The sequence below is a fragment of the Henckelia pumila genome, chromosome 2 (genome assembly GCF_033568475.1).
Source record: "Henckelia pumila isolate YLH828 chromosome 2, ASM3356847v2, whole genome shotgun sequence".
Classification (NCBI taxonomy): Eukaryota; Viridiplantae; Streptophyta; class Magnoliopsida; order Lamiales; family Gesneriaceae; genus Henckelia; species Henckelia pumila.
This window is the reverse complement of record NC_133121.1, coordinates 138,136,586-138,162,434: the sequence shown is the minus strand read 5'-3', so window position 1 is coordinate 138,162,434 and position 25,849 is coordinate 138,136,586. Positions and strand designations below refer to the sequence as shown.

The window sequence follows — 25,849 nt, the reverse complement described above, 5'->3', positions numbered from 1 at the left end:
TGATTGACCATCAGTCTAGGATGGTATGTTGTACTTGAGTGCAAATGAGTACCAAAAGCCTCTTGTAGACTATGCCATAAGTGAGAAGTAAATCAAGAATCTTGGTCTGAAACATCGATCTCGGCACACCGTGCAATCTGAAAATATCTCTGACATACAACTCGTTCATCTGATCGTGACGATATGTCATCCTATACGGGATGAAACAGGCAGAATTTGTCAAACGGTCAATCACTACACAAATTGCTTCACAACCTCGAACTGAACGCGGTAACTTTGTGACAAAATCCATAAAGATATGATCTCATTTCCATTTCGGAACAAATAAACTTTGCAGAAGACCACCCGGTCTCTTTCTCTCGGATTTCACCTGCTGACAGTGAAAGAGTGGGTGCCCGGTGAGCCTTTTATAATGGCATTTACTTTATCTTTTATCATATTATTATGTTGTGACATACTATAAGATGTTTAGATGAAGACCTTGAATATACTATAGTGTATGTAAGATGTGGTGGCACATGGGGATGGCTATCATGAAACACATCTTATAGTCACTGTATATTCTAAACAGTTCCTAGTCGATTGAGCCGTCCGTTAATAAGGATAAGGATCGCTCGAGATTGAGACTAGCATTTGCGATGCCGAGTACCACGTTTCATTGGTATGGAACATAGAGATGTTCAAAGCATGCAAATGGATATTCATACGATGAATGATCGAACTACCCTATCCGGACTTTCCAAGTGGTTATCACTTATCGAGTGGATAAAGTCCGCGGTTTTGGTTGTACACCATTAGTCCTTACTACTTGAAACATCATTGAGACTCTATATGCTAGTACTGTACTTTAACTCATTTACCGACTCTATTGGGGTCATCAGGTGTCGGGATTGGGTACAGTTACGACACATATAGGAGTCGATGCTTTGTTGTCAAGGATTCACCACATACTTGCTAGTGTGGATATCCTATGCAATCTGAGAAGATATTAGTGTAACGAATCTCTGGCCAGAGTACATGATGTGTTTTAAGAAATGGTTTCTTAGTAACACATGCGATGTCACTATTTGATCTTCAAGATGCATTGCATAGTTATCGAATCTCGAACGACTCTCGATTTACCAATGGTTGTTGATTCGATCAGGATATATGGATGAAGGGACCGTACTGTACGCTAACCAAAATCTTGTAATAAATTTAATACTACTTATCGATTTTTGTAAATCAAATCGATAAGTAAAAATTATTTACGGTGGTAGATAAAAATATTTTAAAGAAATAAAATTATTTTAAATAAATATAAATAGTAGTAATTGACATTCGATTAATAATTCTAAGAAATAAATAAAAATCACAATCATGAATTACAAAATTCATAGGGTTCTAAAAATTTTTTGCAAATGTCAATAAAATTCATAAAAAAAAAATCAAAATTAAAAGTTTATAAAAATTTATCAACTACATAAAAATCTATCATTTAAAAAAAATCAATAAATTTTTGCAACGAACAGACCAAATAAATTGGTAAATCTTATCACGAATAACTTATCATTTACGTCATATTATTATGAGTTCTTCCCGTAAAAATAAAATGTTGGTTTTCTGCATTTAAGCCCAACACAAATTGCGTTGGGAACGGGCTTACGTTAAAGCCCAAATAAAAAGGCCCAGTTTTTTGTGATTCGGGTAGTTTATGATTTACCCATGTTCAAAGTAGTTTTTCAATGCTCTCTAAAGCAACTAAATTACACAGAATGAGGGATCATCTTGTACAGTGCAGTGAATCTTCTTCTTTGGTGGCATGCCTTTGTGCTTCTTCGACAAATGCCACGCGCTCCGGACAAAATTCCCTTGCCCTTTTCGTTATTCATCTCAATTCTGCCGTCCCTGTACTGCGTGTAGCAAATAGGTAACAGAGAGAACCCAAAATGATATCTTTCTCCGGTTTTCTTTCGTTCTTGTTCTTGTTCTTATTTTTCTTCCCGACCCTGTTATGTGAATTTCAGGTGATATGGCGGGAGTCTATAAGAATTCTGAAAATGGGTTGCTCGAATTCTTTAAAAGAGAGCTGAGTATATTCCCTCCGAGGGATTTCCCGCGCCGCATCTCGGCCTCACAGGTGCTTCCCTCTAGATAAGTGGTTGTGCGGTGTTGGGAACTTTTGTATTGATGAATTCTGCGTGTCTGTATGTGTGTTTTGAATTCCTCTGTTTGCTGCTTTTCACAATTGGTTTTTCATAACTTTTTTCATTACCTATCTACGTATGAGGCTTTTGATCTTTGGTTGTGGTCAGTTAATAGGTTTTTATTTACCGTATGAAAAATGAATGTTCTTAGAGTGTTTAAGATTTGTTTTGAATAGATGCACCAAGTTGTGAAGTTTGATATTGTATTAAATTGATTGAGTTGGCTGATTGGGGTATTTTTCTTAATTCTTGATGCTCTTGAGACTGTATTCATTGCTCCTTCTCTACCAGACAAAGGGCAATGCTCTTACCTTTTGAACAAACAAAACTTATACATGACCTTGTTTTTATGCATGTAACATTAGGCTTTATCAGGGAAGTAGATGTCTTACATTAATATCGAGCTCGAGGAAGAGTTTTATAGGGTAATTTATATGCTGTTTTCTTTAAGGAGCAAGATAGATTGGTTCCCGTAGCAGTTTTTCCTCTTACCTTCCCCGGCTACGGAGTTGGATCAATCTTGCTTGTGCTTCAACACACTTGGAGTTTGAAGTGGCGTTAAGCCTTTCCCTCATAAAGAAATGCACCACTTAAGTTAGTGGATCAACCATATTTTATTTATTTTTCGCCAACCATAGATTGAGGGTTTGATTGAAAACAATACGTAGACCTAATCTTATGAAACTATTTTGAAGGGCAGTAATGACAGACATATTTATTAAGCCAGCTATTTCTGGTTCTACATTTAGAAGGGGAATCCAGCAATTATAGTTGATCACTTTCCCAAGTGATGTGGTGCTGCATTAGTAGCATTTATCATTGAAATCGAATTGATTTTTCAGTTGATTGTAAAATCACAGTGAAAGAATGAGTCATCAAGGATTTCAACATTTAAGGTCATTACAGTGGCTAGTACGTCGAGCGCTCTGGAGGTTAACAAGTGTCATCCTAGCTGATTCTTTAGGAGTAGCATAATGCTGCTGAGTAATTTTCAGACAGCGATTTTACCTAGAGCAATCCAATTTTATACAAATATAACAAAATAAACCATTGACATTTTGCAAAATTGACTAATCACTTTGGCCATCGGTATCATTTCACTGGGCGATAAGTGGTATGCCACTTTTGACAAGTGTAGGTAAATGATTGACCCAGTGATACGTCGTGGGTCACCCCTTTGCAGAATCACCCTACCTGAAAATTTCTCAACGACAGTCATGAGCTTTTGCATTCTATTTTACACATTATAATTTTTGAAATGATTAGTGTCTGGAATGAAAAAATCCCTGCACTGTAATTATTTGGATTTTGCTAGATGAATCCACTTTTTGGCGACATATGGTTTCTGTACAGTGCAAAAATATGTTATTTTCTAACTCCTGTCTTGCACAAAAAAATTATTTGTGTATATCTTTTTTGTTGCCAGTTGCCACATATTGAGATCCAGTTAGGTGGTGGTGTTCAATAACAGTCCTGTTGAATTTTCTTTTGAAACTCGTGTTTTCTCTGTACTATTTCTCCCAGAAGCTATCCTCTATTTCATCCAGCAAGCTTAAATTTTAGATATTTCATCTCTCCAAGGATTGAACCCAAAGAAGTAAAGTGCTTACTTGAACAAAAGGATAAAAGTACTTATGGGAAAATGTTTGGTTTAATTTATTTCAAATAATCATGTGATATGTTATAGCACCAAGATGCTAGTCTTGAGCGGCTAATGAAGATCTGCAAGACAACTGCACGTGATTGCAATATTGCAAAGAAATTTTCTGCATGTCCATCTTTAGGATTAGATGTCTGACATCTTTTAATTTCTATATCTTTGTTGCATTTGTCGTATAGTCTTGTGATAACAGCATGATATGTTCACAGTTTTCATTGTTTTTCATTTTTAATCAATATCTTTCTGACTGAGTAAATGCCTTCCAATTATTAGAATCTCGAATTTGATTTTTTGATATCTTTTATGCTTCAGATAGTGAATAATGCAAAGAGAGCCTTTTTCCTTTCTTCATACAGACCCTCATCGAGAAGATTGATTTGTATGGCAAACTAACTGGTCATCGTGGATGCGTAAATACAATTGAGTTCAACTCTACTGGTGAGCTGCTTGTGTCCGGTTCTGATGATAGACAGGTAATGCTCTGGGACTGGGCAAAGCAAAAATTGAAATTTTCATTTCCATCTGGCCATTTGGACAACATATTCCAGGCCAGAATCATGCCATTCAGTGATGATCGCCAAATTGTAACTTCATCTGCTGATTGCCAGGTAATGTGGTTATTTAAAGTGTCTGAATTTGAATTCTAGAACGTTAAAACTTATGAATAAATGTCGGAATTTCCTGAAAACCTCAGTGACATCATTCATAAATAGTAGATTATGTCAAATATTGAGCCCACTGCACCTGTTCTGAGCAAATCGTCTTTTAATGATCCCGGTAATAATAAATTCTGCTTCCACTGTCTTCGGTATCAGGATTAGGGGTGCAAACGAACCGAATCGAGCCGAATAATGGTAAAATTTTAAGGTTCGAATTCGGCTCGATAAAAGTATATTCGAGTTCGAGCTCGAGCTCGATTCGAAGTTCGATAATTTCAAATATTTTGGCTCGAGTTCGGCTCAAAATAAAGTTCGAGTTCGAGTTCGGTTCGAAATATTCGAACCTATTCGTGAACTATTCGGATATTATGGTTCGAAAGCTCGAATTGTATATATATTATTATATAATTATATTATATTAATTAAATATTAAGGCTCGCGAACTATTCGCGAACAGAGTAATTTCGGCTCGAGCTTGGCTCGAAAAAAAGTTCGATTATGTTCGAATTCGGTTCGAGTTCGATAAGCTCGAATACGAATCAAATATTTATCGAGCGGGCTCGTAAAGCTCACGAACAGGTTCATTTCATTTGCACCCCTAATCAGGATCAGTATTCCTTATTATATACAACATGCATTTTTGCTTCAGGTCATGCTCAGCCAGTTGTTGGAGAATGGTTCGGTGGAAACACGAAGGTTGTCAAAACACCAGGGTCGTGTTCACAAGCTTGCTGTGGAACCAGGAAGCCCTTATATATTTTATAGCTGTGGAGAGGATGCTTTCGTCCGACATGTAAGCTTTCTATTTTTAATCTTTTTCAAAATTTTTCCTTTTGGGAGAATTTCTTTTTCAATCCTATAAATTGAGCTGAGAGATTTTTTTGTTCTTTGTATAACCGATCATTAATTCTAGCCATATATTTGCTCTTCTGTGGTCTTGAATGTTTTAAAATTTCGAGCAAAATTTCCTAATTTACAATGTGTGGTCCATAAAAAGTTAAAAACTTAAATTGATCATCCTATAATAATAGGAACACAGTTTAAATATTCTTTCAGAAATTGTATCACAATCCCCAATTCATCATTGTTTACTACAATTTTTAACATGAAATGTTTTTAAATTTTACATCAATTTTAACCGAGGTGTTGTTACTCAGGTATAATGTTTAATTATTCTTGTCAAAATTCTATTAGTTGGTGTATTTTTGTGAAAATATCATAAACTTGATGCGAAAATGACTAAATCTCACCCCCATAAATACATGACCAAAACTAAAAATTGTCTTTGCTTCATTCTGTATCAGTCAATGCTCTTTATTTCCTTTTCAGTATGATCTAAGAAGCAATTCCTCTACCAAGCTTTTCTACTGCTCCAGTTTCGCAGAAAACATCTTGAATTCGTGTGGTCCTATTGGGCTGAATGCCATTGTTATCGACCCAAGAAATCCTAATTACTTAGCTGTAGGAGGTTCTGATTCTTATGCACGTGTTTACGACATCAGAAAATATCAAGTTAACACCGGGACGGAAGCTGGAAATCCCGTCAACTCCTTTTGTGGCCACCACCTTGTTCAGAAGGATGATGTTCATATTACAGCTTTAGCTTACTCAAACACAAGTGAACTACTTGTCTCGTACAATGATGAGCTCATATATTTGTTTCAAAAAAACATGGGTTTTGGTCAGAATCCTATGCCTTCAGCATCTGATCGCTTGCAAGGATTAGCGGATGCGCAGGTTTATTCGGGTCACAGAAACTCACAAACTGTCAAGGGGGTGAATTTCTTCGGTCCCAATGATGATTATGTCGTGAGTGGATCAGATTGCGGTCATTTGTTTATCTGGAAGAAGAAGGGAGGGCAACTTGTTCGTTTGATGTCTGGTGATAGACATATTCTAAATCAACTCGAACCTCATCCTCAAATCCCGGTTCTTGCTACTTGTGGAATAGAAAAGAACATAAAGATTTGGGCTCCTTCTTCAAATGCTATTAGCCCTCTTCCAGATAATGTTAATGAGGTAATACTTAACACCAAGACTTTCACCTCCAAAGCCACCCCACCCACCCTATTCTCGGCTATTATTGTTGGGCAATTTGCTGAGTTGTCACGTGTCGATGGCAATGTGATGCAGCGATCGAAATGTGACACTATGGTCGTCTACACTTTTAAAATGGATCTATCCGTAATCAAAATCCTGATTATTTATTTTGTATGTATGGATAGATAATGGAGGCAAATAGGCGAGGCCGAGATCACAATTCACGGGTGACACTCACTCCAGATGTGCTAATGCGTCTTTTGCGTGCGCATAGGAGGCAAGCAGAGGTATATATTGAAAGAAGCCATAACAGAGGGGACAACGAAAGTGATGAAGATGACGGGGAACCGTACAATGATCCTTCTGATGGGGAACCGTACTCCAGGGAATGTAGCATTAGTTAGAGTCATCCATCTATACACACCAGTAAAACCAAATGTCTTTGTTTGCTTGTACTGTTGTTCTGAGCACACAGGACTTGCCAAATAGACAGACTATTGAGGAAAATGAATTTGTAAAGTAGTTTGGAGTTTCTTGGTGAGAGAAAATTTTGAGGGTGCTGTGCTATAGTTTCACCTTCCAATGTTTGTGAACTAAATTAAAGTATAAGAGCGAGTTTTATGAGAAAATACACAGATGGTAGTAACGAAGAAGAAATATCAAATGGAATACACCATTTTACATTGCAAATGAAATTATTTTCTTCTTACAGTTGAAATGGGAGAAGTGGTGGTTAATAAAAATTTATAGGAAATATTTGATGAGTAAATGGAATCACATTCTAATAAGATAAAACAATGTAGGTAGAGGAAATGAAGAAAATAGAAATTACAAAGCCCTTTATCGCTATTCTCCCATTGAATTCCTTTTTTTTTTTTTTACCCCAGTGAAATCTTGGATGCGAGTATGCAACTGTATAGATTATGCTATGTTAAACAATTTATTTTTAAAAATGTTATAAATTATTATAATTTTTTACCAAACATTTTTTTAAACCTACCAAACACTTCTTTAAAAAAATTTGCAATTCACACCATTGTGCTTGTGTAATGTTATACACAAATATTATATTTTGTGTAAAATATTTGATTATAATACGATTTTTCTTTCTTACAATTTAATAATTTGTGGTTTTTTCTTTAATTAAAAAAATGAACGTACTGCTCTTGTAATTCCTTTAGAAACTCATATGGACCACGACATAGCGCTTTTTGTAAAATGACGACAAAGTCGCGTTTTTTATATCAAATTATGGCCACTTGGAAAACGCGCTTTCACCTGTTAAACTCCCGCTCACACCCCTTCAAATGGAATTCCGATTCGGATGAGGTAATAACGAATCCAGTTAGAAACCCTCATTTTCATTTTCAGATCCAAACATCATCGAGCAAATTTGCATGAAGTTCCCATTTTCATTTCGCATAGAAAGAGGGAAACAATGCCGTTCGAATTGAAGAATCGCACGCCATCAAGCAGTCAGTTTACATTTCTTATCCCTTTACTGTGTTTTTTCGTGATTCCAAAGCGTCTCACACTAGGACATTTTTTTTTTCCGTTCGATAATCTAGAGAGATGTAAAGATTTCAAACCAATATGGTTTCAATATCACACCTTCGCATTTTTTGTCTGTACTCGTGGTTTATGCACATGTATGTGTAGTGATTTAAGTTGGACTCACAATGACCTTTCAATTTGATTGTGATATCCACGTTAGAGAGTTTGAGTGAAAATTCACAACTTATGGAAGTGTCAAGACATTTGCGTGGTTGGAAATGTTATGTAAATGTATTATGTGTGTACTAATATTTTGAATTGGTGCTCATACTGCATGTTTACTACTTCAAGGATGTATAGTCATCCATTCGAGATAAAATTAGCTTACGAAAATAGCATTTGAAGTAAAAAATAAGAGAATAAACTTTCTCCTCTTTTGTTTGCGGTTGCGCTAGATGGGCCTAACCCTGGTCTTGCATTAATTACATCTCCAAGTCCCAGTAATAAAGTAAGCATTTGGGACTCGGTGTCGATATTGCGCGTGCTGATGTAATTCCATGGGTTTTGAAACTATTAGTTTGTTTGACATCACATTTGTGTCTTGCTAGTGGTTAAAATTTGACACCTTTAGTATTTATTATTATTGGTGCTTGATTCTATTGATTCCATCTTAAATTAATACTGCTGTAAAAATACCAAATGTCAAAATAAAAACTGGAAGAAAATACGATGGTGAAACTATTCTATTCCCTACTCTCTTTACTTGTAGAGGCCTCGGAAATTGTTGCGGGTTTAGCAAGCGCAAGTCCTGCATCTAATGAAGGTAGCTGCTGCAAAGAGAACATCAATATAAACAAATCCGAAACCTCGAAGCTCAATATAGAGCCCTTGCAGATGAAGAGGAAAAAAAGGGGAGGGGGTTATAACTTACGGAAGAGCCTGGCATGGGATAGAGCTTTCTTCACTGAGGAAGGTGACCGTGTTTCTCTGTTTTTGTTTAATTGACTATTATGAACTCGTAATTTCACCGGCAACTGGAGTTTAAAGTTTACTGATTTTTTTCTCTCTTCAGGTGTTTTGGATCCTCTGGAGCTCTCAATGATTACTGGTGCATCTTGTAGACAATTGCCAGTCATTGATGAAGGCGCTCCAGGTGGTTCCCAGTCCACAACTGAACCTCTTGATCTGCAACAACTTGAAAATTATCAATTAAAATTACTTAAAAATGAAGATTTGAGTGAAGAGAGAAGAAGAGATTGCTTTTCAGCAAAGGCCCATTTGTCTTCCTCTAAACATGTGATATCAACTTCTATGGTTTGTTTGTTTTTCTGAACCTATGTTTCCTCGGTCACAGCCCCGTTCTATTGAAGAGTGTAGGCTGTGTTTGGCCTAATTATATTAGAACGCATCTGATTTTTCAGGCTTCACACAAAGTTTCATCTCACTTTGGCCGCAAATCTGTGTCCAGATACGGTGAATCTCCTCAGCCTGTACCTTCATCATCATATCCTTGTCTTTCTTTAAATCTTTAAATACATAAAGTTACAAGTACTTGTATATATTGAAGTGTGGGTTTGATCTGAGTATGTTTTAGATCTTTCTCGGTTTGGACTTTGGTATAATTTTTAATTGGTAGTTTGAAGATACACGATCCTTAACTAAATAAAACATTAAAAAGGCCAGCAACTGTGAATGCTGGCAAAGCTGCAGCCAAGGAATTAAAGCTGCCAAAAGTTCCTGGTTCAGTGACAGGCTTTAGTTCAATTCGTGCAACTAAGAGTTCCATGCTCAGAGTGAATCATCTGAAGCACAACCAGATTACTCAACCAGGTAATTGTTAACTGATAGTCTGATAGTTAATTGCGCCCAGCTATATTTGTTCACTCTCACCTTAAATTAGTTAGGATCACGTGATATTGATTGTTCTTTCTGGTAATATTTTTTGTTTTCGATTAGTGGACTCTTAGTAATATCATGATGTTGAGATATTTTTCTAGTTTGCATCATATTTGCAATAATCTTGCCAGTTTTAAACATCTAAATGAATGCAGAATCAAAGATATCCTTGAAAAGTCAAAAGAAAAAAACTGCAACAAAACAAAGTTCGTTCCGACCAACTTACGATCCAGGACAAAATTCTGTAAGAACCTAACTGCTTCTTACAGCTCTGTGGTTCTGTCTAGTTTGTTTACACATAACTAACTGGTGATTTCACAGGATACCTCATCAGCCAATAGATGTTCATCAACCAATACGAGTCTACAACTGGGTGACAATGCTTATAATTCTGGTTCAAAAAACATTGCAGCTAACGTGAATTCATCCAGCCTGTCTCATTCATCTGAGAGTCAAGATCAATCTGCAACTTTTTCTGCTCCCTTCTGTGAAATTGCTCAAAATAGTGGGATTACACATCTTTCCCAGAATCAAAACATGAAACCATCAGGTTTGCGAATGCCATCACCATCATTATCTTTCTTTAGTCAGGTAACTCAATTTTGATTCATCAAGTAGACTTTTATAAGTTGAATACAGAAGGACTCCACATTTCTAATATTTAAATGCTCTGATTCTGGTGCAGCGTAAAGCTTCTGTGTCGAACAGCTTGTCTTCAAGAGATGCAGACATTGATGCTTGTGGGTCTCAAAAACCTGGAAATTCAAGGTTGCAAGACAAAATGATGAGAACACCGGAAATTGTTAATAACACCACAGAGAGCATAAAGAGCAATAGCAAATCCATATGCCCCAGATCGCGATGGTTTATGCCATCCACTGCCGATGATTTAGGTGATGCTTTGAATATCGAAGAAACTTGCGATACTCTCGCTGAAGATAATAAGTTTGTTGATGGACAAAGTGATGATCTTTTCGACAAAAAAAGAAATGAAAGAACTCTCTCCGTGGAGAATGTGGATTTCCTGAAGGTTGATTATGAAATTCGCCCACAAATTGACAATTGTGAACTGGAGATAGAAGGTGAGAATTTTCAGGTGGCTAACCACAGTTGCAAGGTAGAAAGTCAATCGCGCGGAAGTGGATGGAGAAATCTAGAAACAACAGCAGAAGATAACAATGAGATCCACAAATTTGATGCAGAAAAGGCTGTTGATGAACCATGTGAAGGACGAAATATATTCAATGTTTCCATCACAAATTATAATGCCGATTTTGGAACACATCTTGATGATGAAACTGATTACAAAGGGCAAAGTTCTAAGATGTTGCAAGGGGGCTGTAAAGATACCTGTAAGCCCGATTGTTCTAAGTCATTTATGACACTAACTGATGAGCTTAAGTATCCTCCCAGTGAGATTGATAAGAGATGTGGTGAGACCATGGAAAGAGCTATTGAGCTTGTTGGATTGTTGCAATCACAGAGCTCTAGCTGTGATGAAGGGGCAATCTCTGAAGCTTTGGGACAGAGACCAGCCAATGTCAGAAGTTCAGCTTTTGGGTCTGACCAACAGGATGAAAAAGCTGGTTCTATAGATGTAACAGATGATAAATTACAAGCCGGAGAGGCTCATATGCAGGACGCTACATTTGCATTACCTATTCCAGATTCCAAGAATAAGGTCAATCTTGTTCCTGAGGTTGGTGATGACATCAAAGAGAGTGGAAAAACTTTGTTGACTCAAGATGTCAGTCTTAGAGTTGAACTGGACTCACTAAGAACTGATGAATATCATACAAGTGATAGATTGTTTTCTGAGAAGGGAACAAGTTTTCGAAAGTCTCAGCAAGAAGAAATTGTTGAGACACATCCATCAGTTGGCCTGGACAGAAATGATAGAAACAAACTAAATGACACTAATATGGACAGCCATCAAACTCTGGTTGAAAAGCATGATTGCAATTCTGATAAAGTTGAAGTGATCGAACAAACACTTACAGATAGGGAGGTAGATTTTGTTGACAATTCCTCAAGATTAATCCACAAAACTTACAATCCGGATGGTATATATGTGTGTAAAGCTAGCTGCTTTGAACTTGACATTCCTTCTAGGGAAAGAATGCAATCAGAGGTTTCTGTTATTGGGTCAGGGGATGATGGCAACTATTTGAGGGATGATGAATCAGAAAAAGTTTTGTTGCGTGATCCTGCGAATGGAAACACATCAGAGGTTCTTTACCTGGAGAATGGGACCATGGATATAGACCATTGCAGTTCATTTCCTAAAACCAAAGATCATGAAGTGTCCCAAAATATGTATAATGAGGTGACAAAGCCAATGCCATTGATCAAAGATGATTGTCCAATGAATCGGGAAGGTTCCAGCTTGTCACCACAGGAAGGTGGATTTCACATAGATAACCATAGAAATATCTCTGATTCAAGGAATATGCTTGCGCAGCCACCAGAGACAAATCAGTTAAATGAATGCTGCATTGAACGTTGCGAGCATTTTGAATTGCCAAGTGCTAGAAGTGAAGAGGAAAAAATATTCTGTACTAATGATGGATTGCATGTAAAAAATCGCTTGCAAAATCAAAGAACTGCTTCTGATGAGTCCCTTGAAGATGATTCATTGAGCAGTATATTTGCGACTGTTGCTGGGTCAAATGTCATGCATTCTGGTGCTGTGAAAAACACCAGTATTTCTGCTAATGAATTATCCTTAAAATCTGGATGTTGCAATATTTCTGAAGGAACTGATGGTCAGTCATGTTTTGTGGATGCAATAACAGATCCTGCAAGCATCAAACCTTTTTCAGATGACAATACCGTTGAAATTCACCAAGAAACTATTAATTCTATTCGTGAATTACATCCTAACTTGGACCATGATAAGGCTACATCTGCATTAGCAACAAAGTAAACATTAATAGCCAATTCTTTTCATTAAATTCGTCTTCTTTGCACTATTAAATGTTTTCATGGTGTCTCATTCACAGCAACAATAAGCATGGGGTTGGCCGTAACGAAAAAAGTCATCCATGTATTCTTCCACCAAGTACTATTCCATTTTCTGACGAATGGTTGGCTGCCATTGAAGCTGCAGGAGAGGTAAATTCATGCCGTCGTTTGTTTTTTCTGACATTTCTGATATACATTAAGTAGATGCACTTTGGCTCCAAATCGTTATGAACTTTTCCTTCTGCCGGAGAAAAAGGTTTTTAGATGCAACTTTTATTAACGGTTATTGAAATATGTCCAAGGTCGGTTGGATAGAGTTTCTGGGAGTTCCTTATATAGACAAGGACAACTCTCACCCCTTGAGCTAGTTTTTGGGGTTGAGTTAGGTCCAAGTCCAAATTTTAACATGATATCAGAGCCTAGACCCACCGTTATGTGTGAAATAGTTGGACCACCCTTAATATTTCAATGCTCCAGATGTTAATTCCTGGGGGTGTGTTGAAATATGTTTACATCGGTTGGATAAAGTTCGTGGGTTCTTTATATAGACAAGGACAACTCTGAGGTGTGTTGAAATATGTCCACGTCGGTTGGATAGAGTTTCTGAGAGTTCTGAGAGTTCCATATATAGACAAGGACAACCCTCACCCCTTGAGCTAGCTTTTGGGGTTGAGTTCCAAGTCCAAAATTTAACAACCGTTGTGCTAAATGCTTCATAATCTTGTCTACCACATTCATCGGATTGTTTTTTTAATCCTGATCCAGTTTTCGTTTTAAGAGAGAAAATCCATGTTACGTCTTAATCCTTGGTGTTGTTTTTAGTGCGTTGGACTTCAGATCTTTTAGCACAACTCATGTACCCTATACAAATTTCACATTTTTATTCATATTGTATGATTTATCTTATCCTTGTATATAGTAGCTCCTTTTTCCTTTCTGGTTTTGTTCTCTTCTCATCACTGAATGTTTAACTCTGGCGCCAAGCTTCGGCGAGAGTTGTAATAAGTAAATAAAGAGGTTATGCTGACTTTTCGACAAACAAAAATAAAACCCAAACTTATTTTGTTGAATGGAGCCTTGGAAGGAGCATGTTATTGTCTAAAGGATACTATTATCGGCCTAAGATACATTCAAAGTCGATATAAGTTATCATCTGCATATACTGGGCCAGAATTATTAAGTTCTACTTTCTTCTTTATCATTGAGATAATCCATTTGCTAAAATTTATTGACAATTAAAAAAATTGTTTTGTCAAAATGTAATGCACACGGTTTGGAATCGGTGCCATTTCTATAAAGCTGGCATTTGCTGGGTGTTAAGTAGGTCATCAAAACTTCAGGCCCCAAAAGTCAGTATCATGGGTGGTCAAAATTGTACTTGTAGATGGGTGTGAAGTTTTCGGCGGACTTAGTTAGTCTTCCTAGATATCGAGGGTTGTAGGATGCCAAAAATGTTGGTGTTTGTTTTATTTTCCATGATTATTCACTCCGTGGCAAATTCATTCTTAATGGGGAGCACTTTGCCTTTGGGGCTTCGTGGGTTTCTACGTTCTTATTATTAACTAAATTTCTGGTCTATGTCTGTCTGATTGGTTTATACCATTTTTTTCACCTGCTTGCGTTATTATTTATTTTTCTGAATTCTAAGTTAGATTTTAAGTCAATTGACTACTATGTTCTTTGGAATGGCATATGAAAATATGAACATAAACAAAATGCACCTGTATTGGTTTTAATTACTAACTCATCAAATATATTATCATGAAACACTTGAGCAATGTCGGTGCTCAACATAGGTTTGCTGAAAAATTGTATTGATGCTCCTTTGATATACATTTCTGTTCATTCACGAGGGACATTATCGATCGACTAAAAATGGAAGTTTTCTACAGCAAATCCTCACCAGGAAGGGTGGGGCTGTACAAAATTCACCCCCCGATAAACTTCTACCTGAGCCAAGTCCATGGTCTCCGGTATGCCTTGAACTTTATATTCTCAATTTTCAATGTGCATATCATGTTGTGCTACTTTTATATATGCTGCTTCTGTACAAATCATAATTTGGAAGTTAGCTCTCTTTCTTTTGCTTATCACTTTATCTCTCTCAGTGAGTGTAGTTGATTAGGAAATTTAGGCGATAAACGCATCTTATGGATCTAAAGCCTTATAATAGTGTGTTAAAAAAAAGGAATTTTTTTACAGTTTCCGTTTCCCCTTTACTCTCTGAACTAAAAGGTTTTCATATTTGTTCGTCGAATTTGCTTTGCTTACTGTGCAAATCTAGTGCTCTTGATTCTTATCAGCCTAGTGTGGTTAATCATGAATCAGCTCAGAGCTTTCTCCCATATATTACATTTGTATGGCACATTGCGTTTCTTTATTGGCTCAGTGTACTCATATATCCTTGTCACACTTTTTAGAAAAGGTATCCACACTTTCTTAGCCTTTCCATTTGCCTCTCCTTTTCTATCTTAGAGTCTCCATTCCTTGAGCAAGGCAACTATGATAGAATGTCTAATTTTGACAGTTCTTTTCTCAAGTTTGATATAAATGCCATAATTATTTATGTTTGCGATAGCATTACTGCTTATGTTCCAAGGCTACCATTTTCCCATTATTTTTTTTTTAAAAAAACTTAAGTGAGTGGAGAGCCTTCCTCCTGCTGCAGTAAATATCGCCAGAAACTTTATCATAATCGGAGATATTGTACTGGATTCTCAGTCATATTATTAGTTGTGCTTTGTACTTGATTCCCTTTAATCTTTACTTGTTCCCCTTTTCCTAGCTTGACTAGTGGTGAAATTCTTTATTTTTGTTTAAAACCAAAGAGCACTACTCAAGTTTAGCTTGTTTTGGATGGCATTTGTAAAGGGAACACTCTTTAGTGATGGGAGAGTTTTCCGTGTACAAATAAAAAAAGCGGTGAAAATGAGATACATAGCAATTGATTGTGTCTTGGTCCCAACATGCTATGATCTTGATGTTCCATAATCTAGAATCATCTTCTTCGGATTTTCAGGTCAAAAAGAAAAACAATCACATCGGACCATTTGACTGCACAAAATTCAGCAACAATCTGCAGTGACTCTAGATAATCAACAAGGTTTATCCTTGTTCTTCATTGTAACTACTGTTCTAATCTAGACTGACTCCGTAGGGCAATTAATTATGATTTACAACCGCCATTTGCTACCTTGAATTGTAAATATTTCTATTCTTTGGTTCAACAATTAAGAATGATGTTCAATTCCATTGTTAAACTCAAAAGGACATATGCGCAATGTCTTGTTGCTATATGCTCTCAGCTAGTGATCAATATGTGTCTGCTCTTTTTGGTTGAGTTCATGGACACACCGAGTCTAGAACTGCTGCGTCCACTTTAACTTTAAGAACACCGGGAGGGGAGCTTTCCATGGCATGTATGGAATTGATGGTGAGCCAGTGCCCAGTGGAATCTCCAGAACCCGAGACTTTTGAAGGTAGTGCATATTCTATCAGGGCACGACTGCACGAGTATTAATTTTGTTTTAATATTGATTGTTGTTATTATTATTTAATTAGAATCGGATATACAAACACTCATTCAAGTTCATGAATCCCTCCATCAGTGGATTCATTACTCACACTCATCAGACCACAACACCAATATTCAACCCTAACTCATTCATTACGACTTGATAAAAGGATCTCACACACACACACGAAACTCTTTTCATTTATGATCATAATCTTCTTTTTCAACAATTTTATACTTATGGAACCAAGAACAGAGGAGATAATAGGCGAAGTTGATAACTCCAAGCACCACCAGCACCCAATACACATTGTCTAGTCTCCCATCATTAATATTGTCTGGCAACCATGGTGTCACTCTTCTCAGGAAATCGATGACAGCAGTGCTCAAATAAAAGGCAATCCCAATAAGCATCGCACTCATTGCAGAGCTCATGTTTTTGAGGGAATCGGGGAATTCTTGATAGTACAATGCAACTTGTCCTGGAAAATGAAAGGCCTCCCCGATGCCAACTGTTGCTAGTTGTGGAACCAACCAAACAACTGACAGCGCCACTACTATGTTTGAACCTGCAGCAGTGGGCATCCGCGCGCACTATGACAATTATTTCTCTCAAACATTTGTGGGTCATAGCCAGTTACATATATCATCTATCAAATATTTCACATTTGGCATATTTCATATTTCACGATCAAATTAAATATCCCACGAACCAAATATTTGTGATATTTTACTTTTAAATAAAATAGTTTACAAATTTCATATTATAACGAAGAGTACAATTAATTTAATTGACTAAATTTATTTTAATAAAATATTAATTTTTTTAGAAAATAAATTGTACAATTTATATATTTTAATTTTTTTTTTTTAAAAAAAAGCTACACAAAAAGGTGGGCCTCAGTTTAATTGAGGCTGAATTAAATTTTTTTTTTAATATGGTTGGAATGCCTGAACACTAATGAGTGCATGGTCTACCACCGTGGATAACCTACCAATAACCGGCTATCGCAGTTTGCAGGTTATTACTTCAAACCTATCACACACTAACCTTGTGGTTGGAGAGAATGGGCGGCCACATGGCGTCTCTTTGACTCGACAAGGGCGGAAACTGCCATGCTGGCGGTATTGATCACGTGTCCGAGACCGATTTGTTGAAGCGGGGTCAAATTCTTGCCCCGTATCTTCTTCCACAGAGGCGAAATATAACGATCAAACACACTTAAGCATATGGCAGTGGAGACGAAAGGAACGACCATGATGGATCCTGCAGGAACTTGGAAATGGCGGGACAAGTTTCTGTCCATGTTTAAAGCCTGAAGAACCGAAAGGCTGGCTTGAATTCCGATTGGGGTGCCCAGAAAAATGCTGGTGGACCATAGTGGGATGATTCTTATTATGCATTTCAGGTCTTCAAGCTCTTGCACTGTGCATATCTTCCAGGGTTTTGCGACTCTGCCGTTTGGTAGTATGTCTCCTTCGGTTTTAATTGCTGCACGATTCAGTATCCTGGAATAATCTTCACAGAATCAATCAATATTTTCAACTCAGAATCTATTTTCTTAATTTGTTTTAAACTCTCACATTCACTACAGTAGTAATCTATCCGAGCTAAAATTTTAAATTCTAAATTTGTTTAATTTTTTGAATATATCAAATTAATACAATCTCCCCCAACTCAAAAATAAATAAATAAATATGAGATATAATAATTAGATAATCAATGGATGTCACGTCTATGTATAAATATACACCGTTATGTGCGAAAATCTCTTGCAGCATAGTTTACTACCAAATATAATTGATTTCAAACATGAGATTTCATATCTGATTTGACATTTGAATTGATGGGATAAGTAATTTTTCCAAATGAAAATGGGTCAAATCTGGGCGCTGAAAGCGGCACACTTGACAGTGACATTCACATTACCGGTGGAAACAACTGTGGATAGTTGACCAAATTGTTTACATTTACCCTACGGGCTTGGGCCCATGTTGGGCCCATTTAGGTCCGGTATATGCTACAATTGGTGTACATGTGGTAGTATATTTTTAATACACAATCATCTTCCGAATTCAAATAAAAATATCGTGGGATTCATAAGAACATCAACATATCAGGCCGTAGTGCACCGCAACATAAACTTTAAACTCAATTTCAATTTGACATGCCTATCTAGCTTACTCATGACCAACAAGTTATTGATAAGGATGCTATTGCATAGCACTATATATATATATATATATATATATATATATATATATAAGTAACACTCCTGTGAGACGGTCTCATCTGTGAGACGGTCTCATCTGTGAGACGGGTCAATCCTACGCATATTTATAATGATAAGTAATACTTTTGGCATAAAATATAATACTTTTTAATGGATAATCCATATAAAAGATCCGTCTCAAAAAAATGACCCTTGAGACCGTTTAAGGACTTTTTGAATATATATATATATATATATACTGTATAAATTGGAAATTTTCACTAGAATACAAATATGGGATATTGTTGTCGTCAAAATCATGAAATAATTCCTAAAAAGAATAATATATGATCTTTGCATGTCATGAAAGTCAAAATTATGGAATATATATATATATATATATATATATATATATATATATATATATATATATATTGTGTATTGGAAAATTTCACTAGAATACAAATATGGGATATTGTTGTCGTCAAAATCATGAAATAATTCCTAAAAAGAATAATATATGATCTTTGCATGTCATGAAAGTCAAAATTATGGAATATTAATTAAGAAGGTGGATCAAACACGCATGTCATATATATATATATATATATATATATATATATATATATATATATATATATATATATATATATAAATATATATATATATGTTGAACACCAATTATGAATACTTATGTGAGCATCGACTGAGTTGGAGACTATACATATATGTAATCGAAAAATGTATATTTAGTGTGACTTAGTATTTATGTGAACATGGGGGCTATAAATATATGTAATCGAAAAATATATATTTAACGTGACTTTCTTGAATATAATGGTATACTAAAATGTTTTGTTTTACCTGAAGCTCTTAGAAGGCACCATTCCTTCAACTCCTCCATCTCCACAGTAATAATCTTCAGTTTCAAATGATGCCACACTCTTCTTGATCTTCCTAACACTTGCCACAATAACTCGAGCCAAGCTCGTGAATGGGCTTCCCTCAGGCTTGTCCTCGTAATAATACCGACTTCCGAGCAAGAACATGGCTAATCCAAACACATTTGCGACGAGACAAATGCAAAATCCCCACGCCCAACTCACTCTATCTTCGACATAAACGATGCCTGTACTGGCTATGACTGAAGAAATGTATAAAGTGACAAAGTACCAGTTGAAATACACGGCCTGATTCTTGGGTTCAGTGAACTGGTTAGCTCCCATCGATGCCATGGTGAAGCGGGTTCCGCCCAGGCCGATGGATAAAAGAGCTAAGGCCGAATAAAGCACTGCATATTGGGTTGTTGTTGGTGTGGGGCAAATGCTTCTTGTGTGTTCGCATGGCTGGGGTCGCAACACGTCCAGTTTCGCAGTAAGCACCATAAGGATTAAACCCTGCAGTAATTATATATATATAGTATTCATGACTGTGATACAAATTAATTAACATATATTATGATAGTGTTTGGAAGATATTCTAAGAAGCACTATTCAGTTTTGTGAAGAAAAGCTGAGAAGTTCTTTCTAGAAACTCTCTCAAACACTAATATCGGTATAGGCGGAGATTGGTGTGTTACTTAATTAATTACCGTGACAGAGATGAGAGAAGAGATCCAAATGACTGTGAAGCAACCAAGAAACGAATCAGCAACAATGGCTGCGATTACGGGGAAGAAACAAGTGGAGCCAGCGATCACGTTGGATATCTGGGCAGCATCGATGCTTTTTATGTTGAATTCTTCGATCAAGAATACGATGAGGTTGCTTAGCCAACCGGATGAGGCCAGTGCCGATCCCGCCAACGCAGCTGTTTAATTATTTCAACACGAGGCGAAATAAGTATATATATATTTTCGATACATGATCAAATTAAATGGCGTGTATGTATGGAGATCATGATGAATAAATTTATAACCTAGGATGAAGAGGGTACTTTTCCAGCCGCCTCGTTTGCGGCCATAGGCGGTGGATGGCGACGGTGCTTCTCCATCTCCGGTTAATGTACTATTGTCTCCTAGAGCAGCAGCCATGTCAATGTTCCTCATTCTATCCTATGGTTATCCTTATATAATGTGGTATATAAACTGATCATTGTATTCAGTTGGTGGAACATATATATGAGAGGTAAATCATTAACATTCACGACGTTGATTTTCACCATCGATACTTTCTGGATGATTAGGTCGCATATGATTTCCACGCGTGGTTTATCTTACTAACATGATTTACTAACTATTCTGTATTTTCGTTAGTTCGAGGGTTTACTTAGTTCACACCACTAAGAATATTGGTATAAATTGATTAGGTTATATATATTTAAAAAAAATATTGATTATAGGCATCCCTTGAAAAAATTGATGATAGGCGGTCTCAATATTTTAGATTTTTTTAATACATTAAAAATTGAACAAATCATCTTAGAAAAACAAATAAATATCTATTTAAAATTAAGTGATACATACAATTTTATCCCTTTTCTACTTTAGTAAAAAATAATATTATTGTTCCTTCAAAAAATATATATATATTATTGTATGGTTGTAGCGCATCGCTTGTATCTGTGACTGTGAGTGCGAAAGTAGGTGTAGTGTTCGGCCTTTTCCAATTCAAAAGCGGGGCGCGACGCCAGAATGTGTCATAAATTGTTTTCCAAATGAAATTAGCAAGATTATGTGATGTAGGTAAAATATAACTTTAAATAATAATAATAATAATATTATTAATATTAATAATAATATCTATTCTATTATATAAAATATTAGCATACTATATTAAGGTAGTGTTTGGGAGAGCTTTTAGGAAGCATTTTTCAGTTTTTAACCCACAATGGCGGAGCCAGGATTTCAGCACCGCCCGTGCTAAAATTTTTTAACGAGAAATCCAAAAATCATGGAAGCTGAAAACACCGGTTTTTGCAGAAAAAACAGTAAATTTTTTTATTAAAAAAACCAGAAAAAATCGCCTCAAAATTAATCACAAAAAGATTAAATATTTCTCAGCGAATATACAAATTTCATCATTGTTTGGTCAATATATACTTTATAAAAGTGAGAGCATTATAATGTCAGAAATTTTAAAAGATAAAGAGCGAAGAATATGACACTAAGACAAGAAAAGACATGAAAAACAAACCATTTTTTGTTTTATTCTTTTTTTTGGGACTAATTTTGAGAACAAAAAGGTGGGTTATTTTATTTTTTTAATTGAGTTATCCGGGCTAGTATAACATTAGCCCCCAAAAATAACACTTAAAATTCCTTTTTAAAATTTTTGGGCAATATAACAATTTTTAAAAAAATTTGGGCCCGGGTGGCTTATTACCTACCTCCGCCCTTGCTCTCCCAAACATTACCTAATTATCTTTGAGGACACCAAAATATATTATTTTATAATTATCTCTTCCTATCTACTATCCCACTAAACCTCACATTCATTACATATTTTGCTTTCAAAAAAAAAATACATATAAAAAAACTTTTATTTTACACATGTAAAACGTGTGCATTTTTTCACTAATAATAATAACATCCGTATCACCTTTTAAGAAAATAAAACCCATATCTCCCTACACACTCATAGTCACAGACCCCAAAATAGGATGTACATGACTAGTAAATATTATTGCATAACTTTTGAAATTAAATTCTAGTTTTAAAAATTAATTGTATGTATAAGCGAATCTCAAACTCGAGACATGTGGTTTGTTAAAAGGGAATAAAATTCCCTTTTTAGCGAACTCGTAGCCATTGACATCTAATTCCCTTTCGTTGCACAAGGAATTTAATGATCACTATTAATTATTTTTTTAAGAAGAAATCAACAATTCTATTTCATTTATCTAAAAGAAAGCATTGCTTTTTGAAAATTATCTCAAGGAATCCTTATTACGCTGATCTTTATTAGTCACTATTTTATAAAATATATATATATTTTATAAGAAAATTTACAATTCTATATCTAAAAGAAAATGTTACTTTGCGACGTATATCATCATAATTGTCGAGAATGTTTTTCCTACAACTTGCTTGCGTTTGTAAAACATTACACATTACCATAAAGTTTATTCCACATATGGCACTCAAATTAGGTTCTTTTTTTATGAAAACCTTCGAAATGACTTAGACGACCCACCCCATGATTTATATTTCATTTTTTCCTATTTTCGGTACTAATAGTAGGCAGAGAAAAACGGCAAACTTGTTTTTTCTTTTTTAAGGAAAAAGATGACCAAGAGTCACTGAATGCTGCTAAAATTAGTCAAAATCCAACACATCCATCAAAAGAAACATAAATGAGTTTAAATCCCAGAAATTAGAACTTAAATGGCAGACAAGAATAGGTCATCGCTTCAAAGTTCAGTGCAAGAACCAACTGCTTAAGCTTCAGCAAATCTGCAAAGATAAAATAAGAAATTTAAATCACTCGTGATTTGTATAAATACTTTCTCACAACCAGGAATAAAACTGTCTTACCCCAACTCAGAAAGCCTCATGTGAGCCTCAGCATAGTCTGCAAAGAAGGCATCCTCATCCTAGCAAAAGACAGCATACTATATTAGTAAAAAAAATAGTGCAATTCATAGTACCGGAAACTGGTGTGGAGGGGCGATAAAAACCGCAGCATATTTCTCGACAAATGGGCGGAAGACGGGATCAGCAAGTAGAGCTTTGTCTGATGGCAATTGCAAAAGCCCTTCTTTCTCTCCAGTCAGAAGTTCCCTGTTTACAGAGACAAAAAAACAAATCAGACAACAAAGCAAGACCGCCAGTTGTGAAACAGTAGGAATGAGTTTGATGGGTATTTTGGCTCACGTGAAATAAGAATTATCAAATATGAGAGGGTTAGCAGTCCAGGGTCCTTCAAATCCGGAACGTTCCTTGTGGCATCTTCCCTATGTTAAAGCAAAATCATCATATATTATTGGTATGTTGACGTTATATTTTCCAGGTAGAATTTATATATAAAACTAAGAGACTTTGAGGGAATATATACCAGAGTGTGGCCTCCAGAGAGTGCAGCAATATCCTTGTCACTCAGACCCATTTGTTTGCCAAAAACATCCCTCAAGTGGTCACATCCTGGAGTATGAAAGAAAAAATTATAACAAAAACAAAACAAAATAAAGATCAACTCTTGAGAAGAAAAAATCTGACTAATATTGAACAATTGATTTATTACTTCATTTTTGTTTCAAATGACCAAAGAAAAAATTAACAAGTCATTTTTTACGCACCCTTGGTAGCATCAGGCAAGCGACCTTCAATTGGAGGTTCCTTCTTGTCCTGAGATTATAAATCATCCTTCAATTAGTTGCATCCATAAACTTTTCACAATCATATTAAACGGAAATAAACATGGAAGTACATATTTGTACCCACAAACGTTGAGAACAAAGAGGCTATCAAGTTCACATAATAATCCATATCATCATGACGGGATAAAAATACAGTTATAACATTAATTTTCAACTTAATAAAAATATAGATCCTACAGAGAATTTATGGAATATCAAAGTGCCCTTTGATTTTAGGCATGCCGAGTTCATGTCTACCTTATACAGAACGAACCTAATGAAATGAGAAAATTATATGGAATCAAAACAAGTAAAACATTACCAACCTGCCTTCCAGGGTGAAATGGAACATCAGGTCCTCCTGTTATTTCAACAGCAACAACTCCAGCTAACTAGGAGAAATTAAAAGCCATAAAAGGTTCGATTATCAAATCAATAATGCTGTCCAGATCTAATAGTAAGTAGACTCGACGCGGAAAGCACCTGATAGAAGTCAGCATGAGAAATGATGGGGAATTGCTCCTTAATGGGCTCCAAGAGCCTGACAGCAATGTCAAGACCATTGTTAGCACCATGTCCCTGTTCAGCCTTGAACCTCATGGTTCCAAAAGGACCTCCAGTCTTGCTGCACTTATCATAAGTACCCGCAGAGTGCCATCTACAACACATTTCCATTATTAGGAAAAACTGGTGACACAATCAACAAAGTGACTTTTCAAATTAGTTAAACAATCCAACATACCTTAACTATTAAATGTATTTATAGATAAATCTTTCCAATACTCAGGGAACCAATTTTCATACTGAGTTTGTATTGTTTTCAAACAGGCAAGTTGAAATAAAATCGATTGAGGCGAAACATTGAGACACTTACTGGGTTATCTATTAAGCAATAATAAATTGTCGCTTTCATGTGCATTTTATTCTATTTTATTGCAATTTTCAAACAATAAATAAGACCTTAAAATTTTCAAATATTTCTTGGATCGGTATCGGTTTGATATTTCAATCTCGGTTTCAATCCTGAGTCATTATACAAGTTAAATCAATCAGTACGTCGCAATACAATTCCATACCACGTTTTTCAAATTATAAACAGATATACGGATAGCACATCAAGGGATCCGAATCTATCCATGGAATCATAAGAATTAGAAATATAACGCATCCTCTAAGCCACAACATGTTAAGTAAAAAAAAAAACAAAAACAAAAACAAAAAACAAAACAAAACCAAAAAACGTAAACTCACGCAATGCGAAGCATGAGAGGAGCACAGTTCTTCTCGGCGATGAAGCCTCTGAGCTTCCTTTTGCATTTATCAATCGCCTTCAGGTATTCATCACTCACACTCGGATAATTCTTCACCATTTTCACCGGTTTCTACGATCGGATTCAATTAGAGCAACACACATAGAAAATAAAAATTTAAATCGTAAGCCATGATTCAAAATGCGCATATAAATACCAAAAAAAATTATAGGAACAATTCAAAAAAACATTAAAATCTATACTGATCGTGAAAACGAAAACGAAAACGAAGAATCAGAAAAATCGTCTAACCTTGAATAGAGAGCTAGATCGAAGACGTAAAAAACCCCTGAAAGCTTATAATGCGAGTGTGGAGAGCACAAGTAACGGATTGGAAATTACACTGAAAACGTTTGGTATTTATTACGAGAGTAAAGAAGAGTGAGAAGTTTCTAGTAGGTTAAATTACAACCGTTGATGTCGATCATCGTAAGGCTGGAATTGATTATGGGGATGGACGGCTGGATTGGCGTGGAATCTGATATACTTGCTGGGTGGTAGAATTTATTGGATAGTGATCCGTATAATCGGGTGGATTTGTTAGCACTTACCATCCAATTAATAAAATTTTCTATAATACTCGTGCCGCAAATTAGTATTATACTGGTTAGGATGTTC

The 25,849-nt window shown here is 35.8% G+C and overlaps 4 protein-coding genes across 7 annotated transcripts; 2 read left to right on the top strand and 2 right to left on the bottom strand.

The window, feature by feature from the left end:
• Positions 1-1,763: 1,763 nt before the first annotated feature.
• On the top strand, positions 1,764-7,197 carry LOC140882309 (uncharacterized). 2 transcript variants are annotated; one of them, XM_073288243.1, is made up of 6 exons: positions 1,764-1,909; positions 2,007-2,119; positions 4,203-4,454; positions 5,155-5,298; positions 5,835-6,524; positions 6,731-7,197. In XM_073288243.1, the coding sequence occupies exons 2-6, from the start codon at positions 2,012-2,014 to the stop codon at positions 6,947-6,949; spliced, it is 1,413 nt and encodes a 470-aa protein (XP_073144344.1). In that variant the 5' UTR covers positions 1,764-1,909; positions 2,007-2,011; the 3' UTR covers positions 6,950-7,197. The 2 variants fall into 2 exon arrangements, with proteins under 2 accessions (XP_073144344.1, XP_073144345.1); XM_073288244.1 differs by having other exon boundaries at positions 4,159-4,454.
• Positions 7,198-7,895: 698 nt separating this feature from the next.
• LOC140883058 (uncharacterized) lies at positions 7,896-16,180 on the top strand. 2 transcript variants are annotated; one of them, XM_073289363.1, is made up of 11 exons: positions 7,896-8,020; positions 8,809-9,012; positions 9,112-9,335; positions 9,461-9,545; positions 9,711-9,869; positions 10,091-10,179; positions 10,257-10,526; positions 10,621-12,857; positions 12,938-13,049; positions 14,792-14,872; positions 15,919-16,180. In XM_073289363.1, the coding sequence occupies exons 1-11, from the start codon at positions 7,984-7,986 to the stop codon at positions 15,982-15,984; spliced, it is 3,564 nt and encodes a 1,187-aa protein (XP_073145464.1). In that variant the 5' UTR covers positions 7,896-7,983; the 3' UTR covers positions 15,985-16,180. The 2 variants fall into 2 exon arrangements, with proteins under 2 accessions (XP_073145464.1, XP_073145463.1); XM_073289362.1 differs by having other exon boundaries at positions 9,112-9,353.
• Positions 16,181-16,462: 282 nt separating this feature from the next.
• On the bottom strand, positions 16,463-20,689 carry LOC140884802 (protein NRT1/ PTR FAMILY 2.7-like). 2 transcript variants are annotated; one of them, XM_073291661.1, is made up of 5 exons: positions 20,544-20,689; positions 20,218-20,435; positions 19,491-20,023; positions 17,465-17,922; positions 16,463-16,982 (listed from the first exon to the last, which is right to left on the bottom strand). In XM_073291661.1, exons 1-5 carry the CDS (start codon positions 20,671-20,673, stop codon positions 16,612-16,614), a joined length of 1,710 nt encoding a protein of 569 aa, XP_073147762.1. In that variant the 5' UTR covers positions 20,674-20,689; the 3' UTR covers positions 16,463-16,611. The 2 variants fall into 2 exon arrangements, with proteins under 2 accessions (XP_073147762.1, XP_073147763.1); XM_073291662.1 differs by having other exon boundaries at positions 16,601-17,007.
• A 2,134-nt stretch (positions 20,690-22,823) lies between these two features.
• Positions 22,824-25,583, bottom strand: LOC140882107 (L-ascorbate peroxidase, cytosolic-like). Its single transcript, XM_073287871.1, has 10 exons — positions 25,484-25,583; positions 25,173-25,303; positions 24,405-24,579; positions 24,248-24,313; positions 23,862-23,910; positions 23,621-23,706; positions 23,440-23,519; positions 23,244-23,346; positions 23,101-23,159; positions 22,824-23,019 (listed from the first exon to the last, which is right to left on the bottom strand). Exons 2-10 carry the CDS (start codon positions 25,289-25,291, stop codon positions 23,004-23,006), a joined length of 753 nt encoding a protein of 250 aa, XP_073143972.1. The 5' UTR covers positions 25,292-25,303; positions 25,484-25,583; the 3' UTR covers positions 22,824-23,003.
• Between the last annotated feature and the right edge of the window lie 266 nt (positions 25,584-25,849).

Coding starts and splice junctions, on each gene's coding strand:
- LOC140882107 (XM_073287871.1), bottom strand. CDS start 25,291: ATGGTGAAGAATTATCCGAGTGTGAGTGATGAATACCTGAAGGCGATT. Junction 24,580..25,172: donor CCTCTCATGCTTCGCATTGC/GTGAGTTTACGT, acceptor AATGTGTTGTAG/ATGGCACTCTGCGGGTACTT. Junction 24,314..24,404: donor CTCATGCTGACTTCTATCAG/GTGCTTTCCGCG, acceptor AATTTCTCCTAG/TTAGCTGGAGTTGTTGCTGT.
- LOC140884802 (XM_073291661.1), bottom strand. CDS start 20,673: ATGAGGAACATTGACATGGCTGCTGCTCTAGGAGACAATAGTACATTA. Junction 20,436..20,543: donor AAGTACCCTCTTCATCCTAG/GTTATAAATTTA, acceptor ATAATTAAACAG/CTGCGTTGGCGGGATCGGCA. Junction 17,923..19,490: donor GTGCCTTCTAAGAGCTTCAG/GTAAAACAAAAC, acceptor AGATTATTCCAG/GATACTGAATCGTGCAGCAA.
- LOC140882309 (XM_073288243.1), top strand. CDS start 2,012: ATGGCGGGAGTCTATAAGAATTCTGAAAATGGGTTGCTCGAATTCTTT. Junction 4,455..5,154: donor CTTCATCTGCTGATTGCCAG/GTAATGTGGTTA, acceptor TTTTTGCTTCAG/GTCATGCTCAGCCAGTTGTT. Junction 5,299..5,834: donor AGGATGCTTTCGTCCGACAT/GTAAGCTTTCTA, acceptor TTTCCTTTTCAG/TATGATCTAAGAAGCAATTC.
- LOC140883058 (XM_073289362.1), top strand. CDS start 7,984: ATGCCGTTCGAATTGAAGAATCGCACGCCATCAAGCA. Junction 9,870..10,090: donor CAACCAGATTACTCAACCAG/GTAATTGTTAAC, acceptor AAATGAATGCAG/AATCAAAGATATCCTTGAAA. Junction 10,527..10,620: donor CATTATCTTTCTTTAGTCAG/GTAACTCAATTT, acceptor ATTCTGGTGCAG/CGTAAAGCTTCTGTGTCGAA.